The following is a 19,211-nucleotide window of genomic DNA, read 5'->3' on the forward strand; positions in this document are numbered from 1 at the left end:
AAATGCCAATATTTGGTCCAAAAATTATAGCACTTAATTAATAAAGTGTTTTAATTTTGTCAAGATGCTTCTACTCAACCGCTAGATAAACACGCTCGGCAGCTGGTTAAATAGAAGCATTTGTGGCTAAAGGCAATCTGTAACAGGGTTTTTACTTAATTCTCCACCTCTAGCCACAAATTAGCATTATGGGCACACGTTATATTGCCATTTGTTTCCACAACAACAACAACAACAATAATAACAATAATATACTTTATTTGTATAGCACCTTTAAAAACAAGTATTTACAAGGTGCTTTGACAAACCAACAATACAAAAAATCCAGACCATTAAATGCAAACAACAATAGAAACAAAATAGAAATATGCATATATACGCGAATAAACACGTTAAATAAGAGGGAAAACCCAAGGCAAGGGTAACCTGAGGCAAAACAGGAATCCCAACAACAAGATTAGGTTAGGCCTTATCCCAGTGTATTTGTTTTAATAGTATTTTGGAATCCCTTACCACTCACAAGTCTTTTTAGACTTTACTGAAATCATTCGTTATTTTTATTTATATTTAAAAAAAAAAAAGTTGTTCTAGGCTTCACTTAACATACTTTTTTTTTTTTTTTTTACCTGATAAGACTACAGTATAATAATAGTGGACACTTGTACAATGGCAAAACGTGTGATGTACATTGTTTATAAATACATGTATTAAATTCAGGGACCCCCTGCATTAGTCACAGCTCTGCTTCACACACCATAGTTGGAGTACCCCTCTAACCTTGAATGTATACTGTGCTGCAATTCCAAATGTTTCTTCATATTTGATGTAGTGTTTTTCAAGCTAAAACAATGTCAACAGCAGATTGCACAAGCAAATTCAAACAACAATGGACTCATTTGGAAAAATAGTCACATAAGCTTACAACTTACAACAAAAAGGTACAGAAATGGTCCCTTTGCCAGTTTATACCATTTATTTTCTAAGCATAACAGTACATAATTGCACCTTGGGGTTCAACTGTGAACCCTACAGGGTGTAGGTACCAACAAAAAAGGATCCCTAGTGTACCGTTTTTCTTATGGCGTAGTCTTAATTTTAGGTGAAGAGTAATAAGGATTTTGCAAATGCTAATCTGTCAAAATGCGAGGTCTAATTGTAAAGGCCACTTCAACCTGATTTCAAATTTACAATTCTGGGGTGACATAGAACACAAGATGTTGAACAGTGCAAAATGTGGGAAGTACATCCATCTTCCTCTTTTGAGGTGGGAGGTTCAAATCTGTGGCTCCTGCCTTCCTGTGTGGAGTTTGCATGTTCTCCCCGTACTTGTGTGGATTTTCTCTGGGCACTCCAGTTTCCTCCGCCATTCAAAAGAACATGCATCTTAACTTAATGGGAGACTCTAAATCAGGGTGTCCAAACTACAGCCGCGGGGGCCATCCACGATTCATTTTTCAGCGGCCCGCGACATAACAAAAAAAAAGAAGCTAAAATTGGGGGTGAGGCTGCGTCTGAAGTGAGGGTGTAAAAAAAATAAGTGCCACTACTACTAAAAAAATGGTATATATATTAGAAGGAAAACTAGTGTCTTCCATTTTCTGCTTTGTCAATATCCGTTTTATGAAGATATCACATGAATTACCCTCAAGTAACTGTTTTAAAAATAGTCAGTTTACTCTTGTTTTGGTTCTGATTGTGGAGATCAGATTCAGCTGCTGTTCAGTGCAATGGTGGATCAAGTCTAGTGGGATATAGGACTGACAGCCACCCCCAAATCTTAAATAGAATCTTAATAGAATGCTGTTATGCAATTATTAAATTAACTGGAAAATATAATACATAATTGCTTACTTGATTACTTTTAGCGTGCTCAATAAATTAAAGTTGAAAAAGTGGCCACTTGCATCCTTTCATTTCTCTGTATGCGGACCACAAATGAAAAAGTTTGGACACCTCTCAGTCTATTAATTTAGAGTCTAAATTGTCCTTTGCTATAAATGCCACTGTGATTGATGTGTGAAGAATTTGCCATTACACAGAAAAAAGGTCATAGTTTATTTGAAATGTACAAAGGCTATATACACACAAAACTAAACAAACTTGTAAAAGCATATACTGTAGTTGTAAATACAAACACTTTTATAGGCTACTAAGAAATACAGGAAACAAATGAAAACTTGGAATTTTCCTGAGCTAGTATGCCCAAACAGGATTTCGAATATCAAAGTCTGTCCCTTCCTAAATTTACCATTCTGCAGTTCATCCATAGCCCAGGGGAGGTATGGGTTGTAGCAAAAAGGTGGTGGTGGGGGGTGATGTTGTGGATGTGTTAATTAGAGTAGGATCCCATTAGGAACACACAGAGGTACTTGTATATTCTTTTAGAGAACGTTCCCCATCACACACAGGGGTTTGAATTCCATGATAGACCAAAGCATACCCTTGTCCATTTCAATCATTTACCCTTGTGGATTTGACACCACTGAGAATTCATGCCTTTGATCCACAAGGGCATCCTCAAAAGTTCAGACCATGATCAAAAAGCAAGTCTGTTAGACCCTGATGTTAGTTTCATATATTTTACCATAATTCTAATCTATACTTCTTATGTCATTATGTCAATGGCTTGTCAGGCATACTGGTTACTTTTACGGCATGATAAATGTATGTATAAGTCATTAGAAAACATTACAATTACAAAAGCCATAACTTGAAGGGCGTACCAATACAGTATTATACTAAAAACTTGGTCTTCACTGGAAAATATTACCCAACTTGTCCATCCATTTCCTTAGCAAGGCAATGTGAAATGCTTTCAGTGCACCACTATATACAGTAAGTATACCCCCCACTTCCTCCCACATGTGTGTGCATGTGTAAATGATGAATGAGTCTTTTCCGTTATCTACTAGACTCTTGATATATAAAGTTTGATACAAATATAACAAGAATATCATAATGATATCATACTGACAGTGAAAATAAAACAACTATAATGGCCACTAAATCATTGTTCAGTCAGTGCTTTTAGTCCATGTATTCCTGATGTGTGTGAATTACTGAGACTGAATGCCTTAAAAGGAACCCTGACTGTAATGACAAGTTTGCTCTATATTATATATTTATTTGGTTGTTACTAACATAACTATGAGATTCATTTTTCAAAAATCTTTTTTCAGTTGAATACATTTTGTAGAAACTTTATTTGGACGTACGCCGCCATTGTTATTTAAGTCACTAAGCATTCAGTGCGTACTGACGGAAAATGGCGGCTCGAGCCAAAAGTCTCCGTAGCGTTCCTAAAGGGACGATCAAAACTTTGAATGCATCTGGTAAATGACGAGAGCACGGTGTGGGGGATGGTGACTTTCTCAGTTTTTTCTTTAGGAACGCTACCTTGCTTTCTTTATACACAGTATTTACATGACGTCATCGCCCCCCACCTATTGACCCGGCAGCCATTTAGAGGGTCAAACAATTGTGTGGCAAACAATTGCGGCCAGCGAGACAATGCAAGCAAATACTGAGGAGCGCTTGTGTTGCTTACTACAAGTTACTTTGATTCATTCATTTGTTCATTCATTCCGGATTTTCACGAACCACTTCACAATGGTACACACGTGTGCCGTTCACGGGTGCAAAAAATAGGGCGAGCAAAGATATGAAACAAAGTATTCACATGACGTCATTTGCCCCACATTGTGTGCCGTGCACACGGGTCCATGGGAACAGACAAATAAGTGTTCGGAATGGCAAAGATAAATCGAAAGGATTTCCAAACCGACAAAGTCTACCAAAGTGTTTTCTGACCATTTTGATTAAGGTAAGTGACATTGTAAGATGGTAAAAATGCTTTTACCAAAATGCGATTGTGATTTATGTGAGCCACTAAAAATTTATCTGGTGGTCAAGATGTTAAATTTTGAGATCTCTCCAAATACCCTCCTTAAGGTCTCTCATTTCCTTTCCCAGCAGCCCAAAACTTGAAATTGTTGTTAAAGTGTACGGAAATAAGTGGTGAATCAACAATGTTGTTGTTGTTTTTGTTGTAACATGATAGCGCTAGTAGCTAGCACAGTCGGGGAACTAGCTAACTTGGTTTAAAAATAACCCAAAATAATCAATCAATCAATCAATCATCTCAAATTCACAAATGATAAATGCAAATAGCAATCAATAAAAGCCAAAAGTACAGAAGACACAAGAATGTCCGGGTTTTGGGAGCCATCCTACCTCAGAGCATATGTTGCCATGTAATCTGGTCCAGGCAGTAACATCGGCGAATGTTTGTAATCCAATCGATTCACTAATCAAACGTTTTAAATTGAGCTAAACCTTCCGCATACATCTTGGTAACATTAGTAACGTCAGGGTATGCTGAGGGTGACATTCATCAATAACAAAAAAACATTTGGTGTAAACACAATCGAAACACAGCTGCAACAAGTTGACCCACCATGAGAGGCGGACTCACAATCCCGTGACGCCAGTGAATACTATCTAGGCGTTTCACATTGCTTGGCAGAGAGCCAGCCGCCATTCTACGTCACAACACACTGAATGCGTTGCGACGTAAATAACAACTGCGGCGTACGTCCAAATAAAGTTTCTACAAAATGTATTCAACTGGAAATGGATTGTGAAAAATAAATCTCATAGTTATGTTAGTAACAACCAAATAAATAATATAGAGCAAACTTGTCATTACAGTTGGGTTCCTTTTAAAGCTGTCTTTGCTCCTAACTTATCATATTGAGGAATTTACTTTCTTCAGCCAGCGCTGTGAGCATTGAGCTCATATCACCAATGGCCATGTTGCCAATTCCAGTCGGTACCGATGCGAGTGTAACAGAATTGCGAGGGGTGGTGAGACGAGAGGAATTCTGCGAGAGGCTCTGCAAAAGGCCAGGACTTAGTGTGCCTGACAACAGGCTGGAGTGATCCCCATCATCTAACATGGAGTCAAAATCTATTTGAGTGTGTTCGGCACCACCGTTTCTACCTGTGGAAGAATCCCCAGTACTGCTCGAGACCTGGTCGACTCCTGGTGATGCCATGTTACTTGCTGCCATGTTATTGGTAGGGGTCAGGTTTACATTGGGGGACATTGTAGCATCCAAGGTGGCAGGAGTTTGTTCAAACAAATGGATCTCCCCTGTGTAGAACATCGCAGAGTTTGGATTCTCAGAGTTGTTTCGTAGAGTCGCCGACCCATTGGGCCTTTTTGGACTTGCCTCGGACGTGTCATTGCGCAGACTGGGGCCCACGTCAGATAACTTGGATATTCTGTTGATTTGTATCATACAGGAGCCAGGATGCTGTCTGCCACCAGGCTTGGGCTCTGCTGGAGGTCTTGGTGGTAACATCCCACTGGTATCATTCTGTACATTGCTGAGCTGGGATGAAATATTATGGTGCTGTTGCTGATAAATCACATGGTTGCCATGAGAATATTCATCAGCTTGTGTCCTTCCTCTGTAACTTTGCAGTCCTTGATCCATCAAAACATTGCGAATGGGTCTCATATTATTGCTTGCAGAAATAGAATTTTGAATTGTGTCTTGGCTAAACCCTTGCAGGGAACTTTGATCACTAAGTTTCAAATTGCTGCACTGTCTTTGCTGATGATGAGTGTTCAGCCTCTTGCTGTTGTGGTTTGCATAGCCCTGTTTATACATATTTTGACTCACAGGTACAACCTGCGGGTTGCTGCCAAGGCCTTGACCTTGGGCCTGGAAAGAACCAAAATTGTTCCTCTGTGGAACAACGGCGAGGTTTCCCCTGAGAGATTGTTGCTGTTTGGGGAGCTTTGTGTCCACGGTCCCTGAACTCACCTCATTCCACTGGACTGGCATATTGTTCTTATTCATATGTGAAGATGCTGAGAAAGGCTGTTGAGTGTCACTATGATCCATATCCTGACCAGACTGCACCATGCAGGCATCAACCAATGGAACTCTTCTTTGGGAAAAAAATGAGGATTGTGGGGCAATGCCTGTCTGATAGCCCTGAGACTGGTTATTGAATTGGTAGCTCGCATGTCCCAAGTTGTGACCTTGGGTGCCAGGGTTTTGTGACCTCAGGTACTGCACCATGTCATCTGGAAGAACTATTTCATCCTCTGCAGCCTGTTCGCCCCCACTCCCCATCCCATCTACTGTCATGTTCTCCATAGCTACGTTCTCGGAAATGCTTGGTGGTCTGGGGGTAAATGGGTAGCGTTGCAGGTTGCCATCAGAACGAGTGTAACCGTGCATTGCTGATGTTTGGTGACATTCTGATGAAGTATTCATGCTGTTCATACTGTTATAGCGCTGGACTGCAGAAAAGGCCAGAGGGTCAAGGGTGGGACGACGCACTGGATCACTGGCCCGGCGTGGAAGGTTGGCAGGCACCTCATGGGGCATGATGCTGTGGTTGCCGTATCCAGTATCACTACATCGCCGGGGAACAGTTCCAGGGAGTGGCTGGTGGTGGTACTGGTGCGATGAATATTCCTGAGAGTCACTATAGAGGGCCATGCGAGTCCTAAGGCTCATTCGCTCCATATTAGGTAACGGGGTAGGTGGAGCTCCACCAATGGCAGCAGCATATTTAGCCTTGAGACGATAATGCTGAGCTGGAGTCAAACTGAGAAGGCTTGGGAGATTTCCTCCTCCTGCTCCACCGACACCACCACCTCCACACTGGCTAGCCTCACTGGAGCGTCGGGATAAATCAGTGGAGATTGGGTCATAGGAGTCAGCTGAACTGATATTGTTATGACGATTAGCACCAAAATGTGATGCCTCGCTGGAGCGTCGGCTAGAGTAGCAAGGCGAGATGCCGGAGGAGCGCCGACTCATGGTGTATGCTGAGCTGATGGTGCTGGTTGTGCTATTACGTCGATCATTCAGCTGGTTCAGCAGAGTAACTTCACACAAGGACTGGTCTCCCAATCGCTGACCATTGTGTAAATTGTTCAGGTTACTTGTTAAGTTTGAGTTCTCCATTTGGGAACCTGTAGTTGCAAAGGAATGATTAACGGCTTTCATAATTACATATTGAATGAATCTTAGTCAAGACATCAGAATTTAAACTTACCAACTGCAGGTATTGGGGGCAGCTTTGTGTTGTTTTGTTGGCCCTGTGGGGGTTGTTGTGCTGAATTGACCCATGGGCAGGAGTCACTCACTGTCTTCAGCCTTTCCTTCTTGATAGCTTCCATTTTGACGGTAGTTGTGCCACTATGATGCACTGCTTTCCTCAGCTGAAGTCCCAACCCTGCCAGTTGACCCCCAGCAGCAACAGTAGAGTCAACCATGGGACACTCATCCTGTGCACTCAGGTCCCCGAAGCTGCCCCCACTGTGGATGGCCATCTCTACCCCACTGTCGTTGTTGTTGGTGCTGCTGAGAGGTGATGGTTGACTGCTACATGACGAGTGACCACCAGGACTGGACTGATACATCTAGCGAGGAACAGCAAGGGAAGAATGTATGTAAGTAAATTATAAACGCCATAATTTAAAGTGGAAGTCAACCTTAAACATTTCTTGACAATAATATGTTATATGTGATCTCACTAGTGTAAACACGTTTTTTTAACACTTTGTCCTTTACTCCCAAGACGTATTTCTACTCTTTATTTTATTATTATTATTTTTTTAATGCTAGAGCATACAGAAGGCTTTGATGCAGCTTCTGACCTGAAGAGGTCGCTTAAAGCACTGGTTCTGAGCTCCGGTCCTCAAATACCCCTATCCAGCCTGTTTTCCATGTCTCCCCAGCCAACACAGCTGAGGATCTTTATCAGGCTTCATGCAGAGCTTGCTGATTAGCCAATCATTTGAAACACCTGTGTTCCTTGAGGGAGAAATGGAAAATAGGCTGGATATGGGTACTTGAGGACCGCGGTTGAGAACTACTGGCTTAAAACAATGGTAGTTATTCCAAAAAAACGGACAGCAGGTGAAGCAGAGTATAAGAGATCAACCAGAGCTATGTTGCAACAAGCTCTTTTCCCCAATGTTTTCAACAGGAATGTGAATATAGATGAAACTTAGCTATATTCAAATGCTAATTGCTGCAAATCGGAAAAAGATACAAATATACTTTTTTTGCTGATGGAAGAGGATACTATAATCTTTCTTTTGATAGGTCGGTAGGTAGAACACAATATTCTGTGGGCCACACAAAATCAGTCAAAATCCAGTAAAAAAGTCAGGAGCGAAGGGGGTGGCTTCAGTGAAAATGTTAACCAGAATACCATATTTAGACTAGTGGGGCTGCACAGAACATATTATTGCCCAAAAAAATGGGGGTTGACCTCCCCTTTAACCCAAGGGGGAAATCAGTGTAGCTTGGTGGTACAATTAAGACACAATGTCCAGTGGTGGTAGTACACATGGTAACGGCTCGGCAGCCGAAGATGTGAACAGTTTTGGAAATTTGGCAGATTGATTCAAATGAAACAAGACAAATGGAGCGTGACATGAAGAGGCATCAACTCCTGCAGGTTGAGCCACAAAAGAAACTGTTGGAGTGCTCACCTCAATGAAGACTATCCATTACGAAGGTTTTAAGGGAAAGAGAAAAGCATGTTCATGCCAAAACTACAAAGTGTGACTTAAGGACGCAGATAACTGTCAGTCAAATATTTAATCAGCGTCGTTAGTAAATGGGAGGAAAAAGAGACACAAGTCATGCAAGTACAGCATTCAATCAAATTATGACAATGACAACTTGAAGTGTAAAATCAGGACTCACAATGGAATTCTCAGTCTTGATTGATTTGACTTGTAGGCAGTCTTCCATGCTTCTTGTGGTGCCTTTGGCATCAGTTCTCTCATCCATACTTCCTGTGTCATTCTTGGAATGGAACTCATTCTCTCCATTGTCTTTGGGAGGTTGAAGTCCTCGAGGAGTGTCACTTCGCTGTTTCTTAGTGACATGAGCTTCAGGTCCGTGAACAGTCTTAACGTGCTTCCTGAGAGAGCTTGGGTCTGTGTAGCGCTTGGTGCAACCGGCAATTTTACATACATATGGTTTCTGTCAGGGGAGATTGAACACAATATGTTTGAACACAATTGCAGTTCTGCATCACATAGCCAGGAATAAGCATATAATAAAAATATCTATTTGGTTAAAGGATTACTCAACAGGAAGTGAGTACAGACGCTCCCCTACTTACGAACATTCGAGTTACGAACAACGGTACATACGAACATGTCTGCGCGCATGCGCGCATGTCAAAAAATGTTCGGAAAGAGATGCTGTAAGTTAGATTTTTTATTGCGCACCTTTTTCCGAATACTGTAGTGCTTCTTTCCGCCGCTAATACCGACGCTTGGCGCTGTGAGAGCTCACCCAGCATTGGAGGCTCAGCAACGTGTCGAGGAGGAGGAAGAAGAAGAAACGCCTGTCGCTCATAGATAAAGCCATCGCACTCTTCGAGCAGCAAGACCCAAATATTGAACGTTGCACAAAGGTTGCAAATAAATTGAATGATGCCATACAGTGCTACCGCATCATTTATGATGAAAAAAGAAGAAAACTGTGCAATCGTAGTTAGATCGCTTCTTTCGGCCAGTTTCTAGTAAATCCTCCAAGGAAGATACTCATCAACCCTCATCTTCTTCTCCGCGACCCTCAACTTCTTCCTACATTGAAGTTACGGAGGAGGAAGTAACTTTTGAAGCCCATTCCAGCGACGACGAAGAACCTCTCATGATATAAAATCCTCCTCTTCCTCCTCCTCCTCCTCCATCAAATCCTTAAGCATCGAGTACATCTTCCAAAAGTAAGTTAAACTTCATTTTATTTATCTTATTACGTACATGTACATACTGTGTGTGCCTCTCGCTCTCTCTCTCTAACATACGTAGTACAGTACTGTACGTATTCTCTTTAAACATAAATTATAATACAAAATATAGCACTGAAGCAAATTACGAACAAATTCACCTTACGAACGATCGCTCGGAACGTAACTCGTTCGTAAGTTGGGGAGCGTCTGTAATCCTTTAACGAAGCAACTCACTAAGAAGCCGTTTAAGGAGGTCGTGTATGAGAATGAGCCGGTTGGTGGCGGGGGCGACTACGTCATGCGGAACAAGTGACGTAGTATGTATCGTCTCGAGTAATGAGAGGACAGCCAAATTGGGTTTACCCCAGTGTGTTACCTGAAGATGGCGCCAAACACACAGGTTTTGCCCCAGATTTAAGCTTTCAACTAACATGCACTAAAATGTCAAAGTAATGACCAGGACATGTAGACAGCATTTGTAGACACCAGTTTATACAGTTTATCATCAAAAAAAAAGTTTATTTAGTGTTGAACTATCCTTTAACATGAATCATGACATTAACTCATTCAAACCCAAAAATGTATAAAAACGTTTTTTAATACTTTGTTATGCACTCCCTTTAACGTATTTATATGTTAAATGTTTTTTTATGCTAGCGCATACGGAAGGGTTTGATACAGCTTCTGACCTGAAGAGGTCACTTAAAGTAATGGTAGTTATTACAAAAAACGACCAGCAGGTGGCAGCAGAGTATAAGAAATCAGCCAGGGCCATGTTGCAACAGGCTCTTTTCCGCAGTGTTTTCAACATGTTTGTGAATAATGTTGAAACTTAGCTATATTCTAATGCTAATTGCTGCAAAACGGAAACAGATAGAAATATATATTTTTCCTGATGAAAGAAGATACTCTAATCTTCCTTTTGGTAGGTTACATGTTTTTATAGCAATAGAACACAATATTCTGTGGGCCTTGCAAAATCAGTCAAAATCCAGTAAAACAGCCGGGAGCGAAAGGGGTTGCTTCAGTGAAAATGACTGGGAGTGAATGAACTAATACCGTCACCAACAAATAGACAAATATTCAGATCTAGAGGCGGTGATTGTAACATATGTGAAAGCTGTACTCTACAGTAAGCTAGTTGACGTACCTCATTAGAATGTGTGCGATTCTGGTGCTTAGCCCGGTCTGAAGCATTTGAGAAAGCCTTGTTGCAGCCTTCATGCTCACACACATAGGGCTTTTCCCCAGTGTGGGACCGAAGGTGGGTCTTGAGGTTTTCGAGGCGAGAGTAAGCTTTTGCGCAGCCCTCAAACTGCAAATAGACAGAAAGCCACACTGTTAGAGTGACACTTATCCTGTTCAGGGTCATGGGCAGCTGGAACGTATCCCAGCTGACTTTGGGTGAACTACACCCTTAACTGATTGCTGGTCAGTTGCAGGGCACATGTAGAGACAGACAACCATTCAGACCGTCACTAAGTGGAACTGAACCTATGATTCCTGGACCAAAGTCAGGCAAAACAAACAAACAGTCATTTAATTTTGTTTTTGCTTGTTTGTGAAAGGGTTTAATAATAATAATAATAATAATAATAATAATAATAATAATAATAATAATAATAATAATAATAATAATAATAATAATAATAATAATAATAATTTATATTCAGGTGTATATCATCTACAAGCTGGTGTTGATTTTCAGATTATCGAATACCGCTTGTTAGTTATCTTTTGTATCCCAGTGTTTGTACTTACGGTGCACTTATGTGGCTTCTCGCCCGTGTGTCTCCTCATGTGGACCACCAGCATATACTGGGCCTTGAAGGGCTTTTGCTCCCGTGAACACTCCACCCACCGACACACAAACTCCTTCTTTTCACCGTGGATGTGGTCATTGTTGATGTGCTGAAGGGACAATTCAAATCACAATGAGGCGCATGTGCGCTACAGGGGTACACATTCATTGCTTGATGACAAAAATGAGTCAGCAAATTCTTGTCTTTTCCTACAAGCACTCCCACAATAATGACACACATTGTGAGTAACGCTGCCATAAATAATCTCTGGCAGGCATTGTGCCTCTGTCAACAGTAAAAACAAAAAACAACTATAAAAACAGTGTATGTTTATACAGGCAGTCTGCAAGCTTGTGTGTTGATAAAGAAATGGGGATTTCCTTAGTAAAGGATTTGTCACCAGCTTGTATCTCCCTTTCCTTTTATCTTACTTCAATTTACCTAATTATGGCTCTAAAGATGGGGATTATTAAAATAACATAACTTTTATTGCAAACAAAGGAACACTCCAAAACTCAAATCACATGCACTGCATCCAATTATACAAAGGCAAATTAGGGCCACGTATAAGTATATATATATTTTTAAGAGGATGGGGGCAATATTCAGAGAAAAAAACTCCTAAGTTTGCCACTTTTGGCAAATTTGCCACATTATAAAGTGGCAAATTTGTGACTTTCGTCATACACGGCAGTTAGAGCGACAACACATCCTGATCAGCTGACCAACACTAATCAATCAGAAGCTAGCATAATTTAGGTAAATGCAAGTGAATGACAGAGAGCAGCCGATTTAACACATCAATTTAGCTACTTAGCCACGTATAAATATCTTTTTAGATGGTGGGGGCAATATTCCGAGAAAAAAAATAAAGTGGTAAATCAGCAAGAAAAAAACTCGTAAATTGGCGAATTTTGGCAAATGTGCGACAACAATTCCTGATCCCCTATCAGCTGACTAACACTAACCAATCAGAAGCTAGCATACTTTAGGTAAATGCAAGTGAATAACAGAGCAGCAGATTCGACACATGAATTTAGCTACTTGTACAAAAAAATACCTAAATGTATGAATGTGTAAATAATAATTCTGGAAACAAATGTACAAGTAAATATACATTTTTGACAAATTAACTTAAATGCTTGCTCCTCAGGGTGTGGACCTTTGAGGCATGCCCCGAGGCATCTTTGTCGCTGGCCGTACCCAACGTTTCAAAGAGCAAATGCTTAACATCATATGGTTAATCTCTACTAAAGCAATTACTATCTCCTTATTTGAAAACCCGACCTTAAAGTATTGGCAAAAACTTCAGAGTTTCTGAGTTTTCTCTCTCGCAAATTTGCCACCTTATAAACTCGCAAACTTGCCACTTTATAAAGTGGAAAATTTACAAGTTTTTTTCCCTCGCAAATTTCCCACTTTATAAAGTGGAAAATGTCCGAGTTTTTTTCTCGCAAATTTGCCACTTTATTAAGTGGCTAATTTTCGAGTTTTTTTCTCTGAATCCTGCCACCACCCTCTAAAAATATATATATTTGTACATGGCACTAATATGCCGTCATCGAAATATCTGCATACAAAGAGGAATCATTCATTTCCTGAGGCGACACCGTAGCTCGCAAAGCTCCCTCCATTTTTTTGCAAGTTAAAACCGCTTAGTGGTGCGCAGTTTTGTGGAGATCTATTTTGGGTGGAGGAAGAGGAATGGAAACACAAGTGTGTAGTTCAGCAGAGACCTCTATTTCTATTTTCAGGTTGCACACCACCTCCTTTATTTGGGGATTCTAAAAAGCAGATTATTTTGGCTACGCAGAAACCAACGCTTACAGGTGCATATGAAACCACAGAGTACTTTTTTGGAGGGATAAATCCCAGTAACAGCTAAAAGTTTGTAAAGCTCATATAATTTGTCTGGGAACTGTCACAGGTTGTGTCAGGAGTTGAGCCAAAGGTTTTTCAATGCAACTTCAGTCTTGAGTCCATGTTCCATCCATTTTCTTTTCCTTCAGTCTGTGAGCCTTGCGCATGCCTTCTGAACAGAGCGCTGAGGTGACTGACAAGTCAGTCAAAAAGTGTTGAAATGTCTGTTGAGAAATGGGGCAGCCCAAGTTTTCTAAACCACAGAGCTGCTGGCATGACGATGGATTTATTAGTGCCCCTCTGGGCTTCAGGAATAGGGGGTGAAGTGAAGGGTTACGAGTCAGGGCGCGGAGGGGTTGAGGGTCAGGGGCACACAGGTGCAAGGCTTGGCCCAAATTTGGCGAGAGCAGGAAGCTTTATTAATGTTGAATGTGTCAACTCAACAGGAAAGGAACAGTGGCGAAAAATCTGGACAGTTTTCTGATTCGACTCAACAAGAATTTAACAAGTTGAAGCTCTAACTTGAATGAATGTAACCACAGCAAACAAATTGATGAGGCTGATAAAATAAGCTAAATTAAAACCTTTTCCTGGATATTATTAAATAACGACTATTTGATAAGACTCAAGACATACTCACATGTACAAGTTGGTCTTGGGTGTCATACTCTTTGGCACAACCCTCCCAGTGGCAGTTGGTCTCATATATGGCCTCAGGTTCTTGTTTGCACTCATCTTTATCAAGCTCCTCACTTAGGTCCAGCATCCCTCCACTCTGGTCCTACAGACACAACTTTGTCATTCTTTGAAATGTACTATTACAACTTATTACAACCTGCAGGTGTTCCTTTACCTGATGGTACCCGCGCACCAGGTGAACCTGCTTATTAGGCTTTTGTTGAATTTCTCAGAGACATATTTTTTTGATTATTTACTGTATAGTTTTGGGCCATCTAGGCTCAGCTGGTAGTCTTGATGTTACTTGTGGGTTCAATCTCCAATTTACATGAAGCACTTTTGACATAATATTGAGAGTGTCTTAAATCATTTGCTCCCCAAAATTTATAAATATGTTCTATTTTAAATGTTTTAAGTCCCAAAGACGTATTTATATGTTTTTAATGTTTTTTTCCCCTGCTAGAGCATACAGAAGGCTTTGATGCAGTCTCTCAACTGGTTGAAGAAATGGTAGTTATTACACAAATGGCCAGCAGGTGGCAGCAGAGCAAAAGAGATCAACCAGGGGCGTGTTGGAAAAAAGCTCATTTACTCACAGTTCTACGTAAATAGATTTGTGAATACGGATGAAACTTAGCTATATTCTAATGCTAATTGCTGCAAAACGGAAACAGATAGAAATATACAAATTTTCTTGATGAAAGAAGAGGCTCTAATCTTTCTTTTGGTAGGTTCCATCAGTGGCGAGCGGTGACTTTTTCGAGTGGGCATGCTGGAGTGACACATATGCGAGCGGCCGCAAGATTACCCCCAAATACTCCCTAAAATTTTGGGGGTATTTGTATTATTAATTTCATATGAACCGGTTCTAAAAATAACCGTTTTTTTAGTCCCACTTTACAAGGGGAATATTATTAGAAATTTGAAGCCCACTGACCATGTATTGGAACGAGTGTTAATTTCGTCAATGAAACCTAAACAAAAATAATTTTGTCAATACACATTTTTCACCAAACTCAAATTAGACTAGACTAGACTAAACTCTCCTCAATAAACAATAACTGGGACTAAATCAGTATAAAACTGGACTAAAATCTATGGACATTTTAGTTCATGAACAAAAACGAGATGAAAATGATATAATTTTGTAAAATCTTGTCTGCTAATCTGTCACTATGACACTGTCATGTGACACATAGTGACACACCCCTTTTCAAATCAGATAGCAAGTGTAACACGCACAAACACATGGGACAGACAGGAGGTGGATTCACGGTGAAAGGTAAATTTTATTTTATTTTTTTATAGTTATAGGCTAACGAATAATGCAAGCTAACTTACTAACTCATAGCATGGAGCCATAGTAGCCACTGTAATTGTGCGTGAAGTTGTTTTTCATCAAAAAGATAAAAGACAATTTTATCTGTAATAGTTTTAGATCCAAAATGTTCAACATAATCTGATGACAAAAAAAATACAGGGGTTAAATAATTGTCCTGACTAAAATTAGACTAAAGCGTTGACAGTTTTTGTTGACTAAAACTAGACGAATAAAATAGTTTTCTTGGACTAAGATAGAGTCTAAAATGCTAGATTAAATAAAAAAACTAAAAAACAACTGTACTAAATAAAAACAGGATGAGGTTGACTAACTATGATAAAAACGTGATTGAAACTGGACTAAAACTGAGACTAAATTTGAAAATGGCGGATAAAATTAACAGTTATTGGAATGCTGTTTTTCTACTTTCAAATTGCACAAGGGTTAGGTTCACATGTTTTTTTTTGGGACTTTCTCACCAGAGAGGTTGGTGAGATGGGCAGAGGTCCTTCGACTTCCATCTTAACTTTTGTCCTTTTGGAGTTTAATGGGTTGACTGTGCTGCTTACTGCTGGATCTCCACTCGCATTCTGAAAAGGCAGAAACGTCACAGACATTGTTCATTTCCAATCGACGTGAAGAGGAAGCCATAAGTCAGACCACATCCAGCTGTGGAGACTAAACAATTTAGACTGGTTTATGATCGCCCAAGCCACAGGGAAATATGAAAGAAAAGGAGTTACTACCCTTGTTAGTGAGGGGTATGGGCCTTTTGTTTATATTAACAATGAGGGGGCTTTGATCTGCTGACAAATTCTGAACTTGATAAAAAAGACAAAGAAACACATGGCTTTTTAAAGCTCTAATGGAGTTGGGGGAAAAAAGTAACTTTGGTAAATGTAAACCAGCTTATAAATGTGCGTATGAGTGGGCGGGCCCTACTAGCATTGGCATCTGTACAGATTTCAGCATTCACATGGGTACTGTTGCCATTTGCTATAAGAAAATAAGTCGGGGCAGCTACACCTTTAATAATGTTGCAAAATAATTCACTGAGAGGTAAGTTTACATGAGGAGTCTCTAGTGTTAACAGTGGGCTGCTAAAAAGAGACAGTAAGTAGGAAGGCATCATTGATGGAACTTCAAGGGAGTCTTGTGCATAATTCGAACCTGAGACATAATTAAAAAATAAAGACGTAAGTATGTGAATTTGAGTTGTCAAACGATTAAATTTGCAATCTGATTAATCACATCATAGAATTTTGATTAATTATGATTAATCGCTTAATTAAAAAGGCTTTTTACGATCACAAATTAGAAATGATAAATTATAAGGATAGAAAATTGCCATTAATTTCATGTAATTTTAAGGAAAAATGCAATATTGGGATATATACTAGGTATTTCTTAAAATTTTCTGTCATTGATTTTTGGGGGGGATTTTATGTACTAGTGATATCGGTTATTTGGTATCGTTATCAGTGACTACTCAAGACTTGACTACACGTACTGGCATTGGTCTGTTAAAAACAGCTATCCATCATCCCTAAAACTGATTAATGTTATTTATTTAATTTTTTGCCAAAATATTCTCTCATTTTTAATTTGATGCCTGCAACACATTCCAAAAAAGCTGGGACCTGGGCTCAAAACAGTGGGGAAAAGAGCTTGTTGCAAAATGGCCCTGGTTGATCTCTTATACTCTGCTGCCACCTTCTGACCGTTTTTATTTTTAATTTTTATCGTAGCTACCATTACTTTAAGCGACCTCTTCATGTCAGAAACTGTATCAAAGCCTTCTGAATGCTACGTTTTTGGGAGCAAAGGAAAAAGTACTAAAAAATGTATTTAGTTTGTTGAATGAGTTGAAAAAACAAAAAAACAGTGATTGCAATAACAGATGAAACAATTGGTTCGTATATGATAGGAAATATAGTGACAGTAAAAATATGTCTTTCTTGGCATTTTAAGCCTGTGGTTTACACGGCAGGAGAATTGGCCTGATTTTAGCCCCGAATTTCCTCTCCCAACAATCGCAAGGACACGCCGACACGCAAACAATAATCTTCACAGATAATCCTGCCGTGTGTGTTGACAGCACACACGGCGCATCCCGATATCGGTGCTCGGAAGGACCTCCGACTTGAAATCGAGGATATTCAACATGTTGGATTGTTTTGGCCCGACTTCGCTTTCGGTGCGGTGTGCCGCAAGGACAAACCACCGTGCAGCCGGTTGACAGTGACGCGCAGTCAATCTGAAAGCGAGCCGGCGAGGAATCCGATGGCGAATCCAAAATCAAAACAGTCATGACGCAGCAGAAAGTCCGCGCTATTACACTCCTTTTTTAAATTTAATTTAATTTTTTATACACGCACACACATACTACACAAATAAACGTGGTCTCCGGGTGGGACGCGAACCCCCGCTGCCAGCACCAAGGGCAAGCGATGCCTCACCACCCAGAGGCCCATTTACACTCCTTTAAACAACGCCTTTTTTTTTATGCCGCGTTTTCGGCTGAAAACCAGGAAGTATCGCAACTGGTCCTGCATGTTTGTTGCCTCATCACGTTTAATCTCGAGAGGTTTTGCGAGACTTTCCGTCACATTCATGAATGAATTTGGCTCGTGTGTGGTGTGCAGTGTGGCTACACACCACACACGGTACGTTCAAAACTGTTACTCCCGTGATTTTTTTCTCTTCGCGTGTGGTGTCTCTCAGAGTTTGAAAGTCGGCCGACAATTTCAAAATCTTGCCGTGTGAACCAGAGTTTAGTTGAGTATCTTTGACTGGCTTGCTAATCCATGCTGTTTAGAGAACAGGTGTGCCTATTAACATCTCTCTAGTAAGCTTGAGAATATACTGTATCCATCGACATTATTGGTCAAACATTTAGATTTATCAGTCAGTCCAGTCCCACCTGATTAGCTTCTGAGTTGGTGCTGTTATGTGAGGTGGACATAGGCGGCGTAGCCAGGGAATGTTGGCGGGCAGAGAATGAGGACGGTGGCGGTTGAATGAGAGGGGGAGTGTGGCCAAAGGCATTCAGACCCCTCTGTTGCGACAACAACTGCTGATACGCCACCGGGTTAATGGGATGAGGGAAGCTGAATGAAGGGCTGGCATAGAAAGAAAAGGAAAAACACATTTTGGTCTCCACACAAAAAAGTCAGTGCTCAAAATGAGGGTGCTCTTGGAAGATGAGATGAGTCGAACCTTACCTGATTCTTCTACAGTTCTCTGTGTGATGTGTTGACGATTGCTTCCACATACCTGATTCCTCCAACTGAGAGGTGTCCATAGGAGCTGCTGGCAGCCGAACTCGAGCGGGAGTTGTTGATGTAGGCAACCAGGGAGTTGGGTGAGGTGCGAATCATGGTTTGCAGGTCAATGCTGGCATCTGATAGTGGAGAGATGGATAGCGCCCTCTTCCTGCTCAATCGGGGTGTCATCCGGGGACTGGAGAAACGCGAAACTGTACACAAACCAAAAAGTGTTTTTATTCTTACCTGCATGCTTGCTAATTAACCACAATATGGCGTCCAACAATTAAATGATTCAGTGAAAATTCGAGCCAATTTCCATGCATGACCAATGGAGGACCATAACTGCCAAAATAAAAAATAAGTAAATGACTAAATCAATCAATAAAAAAAAGTGAAATTAAAAACAGATATAACAATATAATTAAAAAATTAAATACAAAAAAATAAATATAAATGGTAATAAAAACATATATATATATATATATATATATATAT

General features: G+C 40.4%; 1 protein-coding gene across 2 annotated transcripts in view; it reads right to left on the reverse strand.

Annotated features, from left to right (window-relative positions):
- Nucleotides 1–306: 306 nt before the first annotated feature.
- gli2a (GLI family zinc finger 2a) overlaps nt 307–19,211 on the reverse strand; it is a 94,640-nt gene continuing 75,735 nt past the window's right edge. For both annotated transcript variants that reach the window (XM_077579776.1, XM_077579777.1), the window contains 9 exons: nt 18,724–18,925; nt 18,371–18,569; nt 15,927–16,037; nt 14,089–14,229; nt 11,548–11,697; nt 10,937–11,101; nt 8,748–9,029; nt 7,084–7,450; nt 307–7,000 (listed from right to left, as the gene is read on the reverse strand). In XM_077579776.1, the coding sequence (XP_077435902.1) occupies nt 4,740–7,000; nt 7,084–7,450; nt 8,748–9,029; nt 10,937–11,101; nt 11,548–11,697; nt 14,089–14,229; nt 15,927–16,037; nt 18,371–18,569; nt 18,724–18,925 (3,878 nt within the window). In that variant the 3' untranslated portion in view covers nt 307–4,739. The remainder of the gene's footprint in view (nt 7,001–7,083; nt 7,451–8,747; nt 9,030–10,936; nt 11,102–11,547; nt 11,698–14,088; nt 14,230–15,926; nt 16,038–18,370; nt 18,570–18,723; nt 18,926–19,211) is intronic.

The sequence above is a fragment of the Vanacampus margaritifer genome, chromosome 11 (genome assembly GCF_051991255.1).
Source record: "Vanacampus margaritifer isolate UIUO_Vmar chromosome 11, RoL_Vmar_1.0, whole genome shotgun sequence".
NCBI classification, from domain to species: domain Eukaryota; kingdom Metazoa; phylum Chordata; class Actinopteri; order Syngnathiformes; family Syngnathidae; genus Vanacampus; species Vanacampus margaritifer.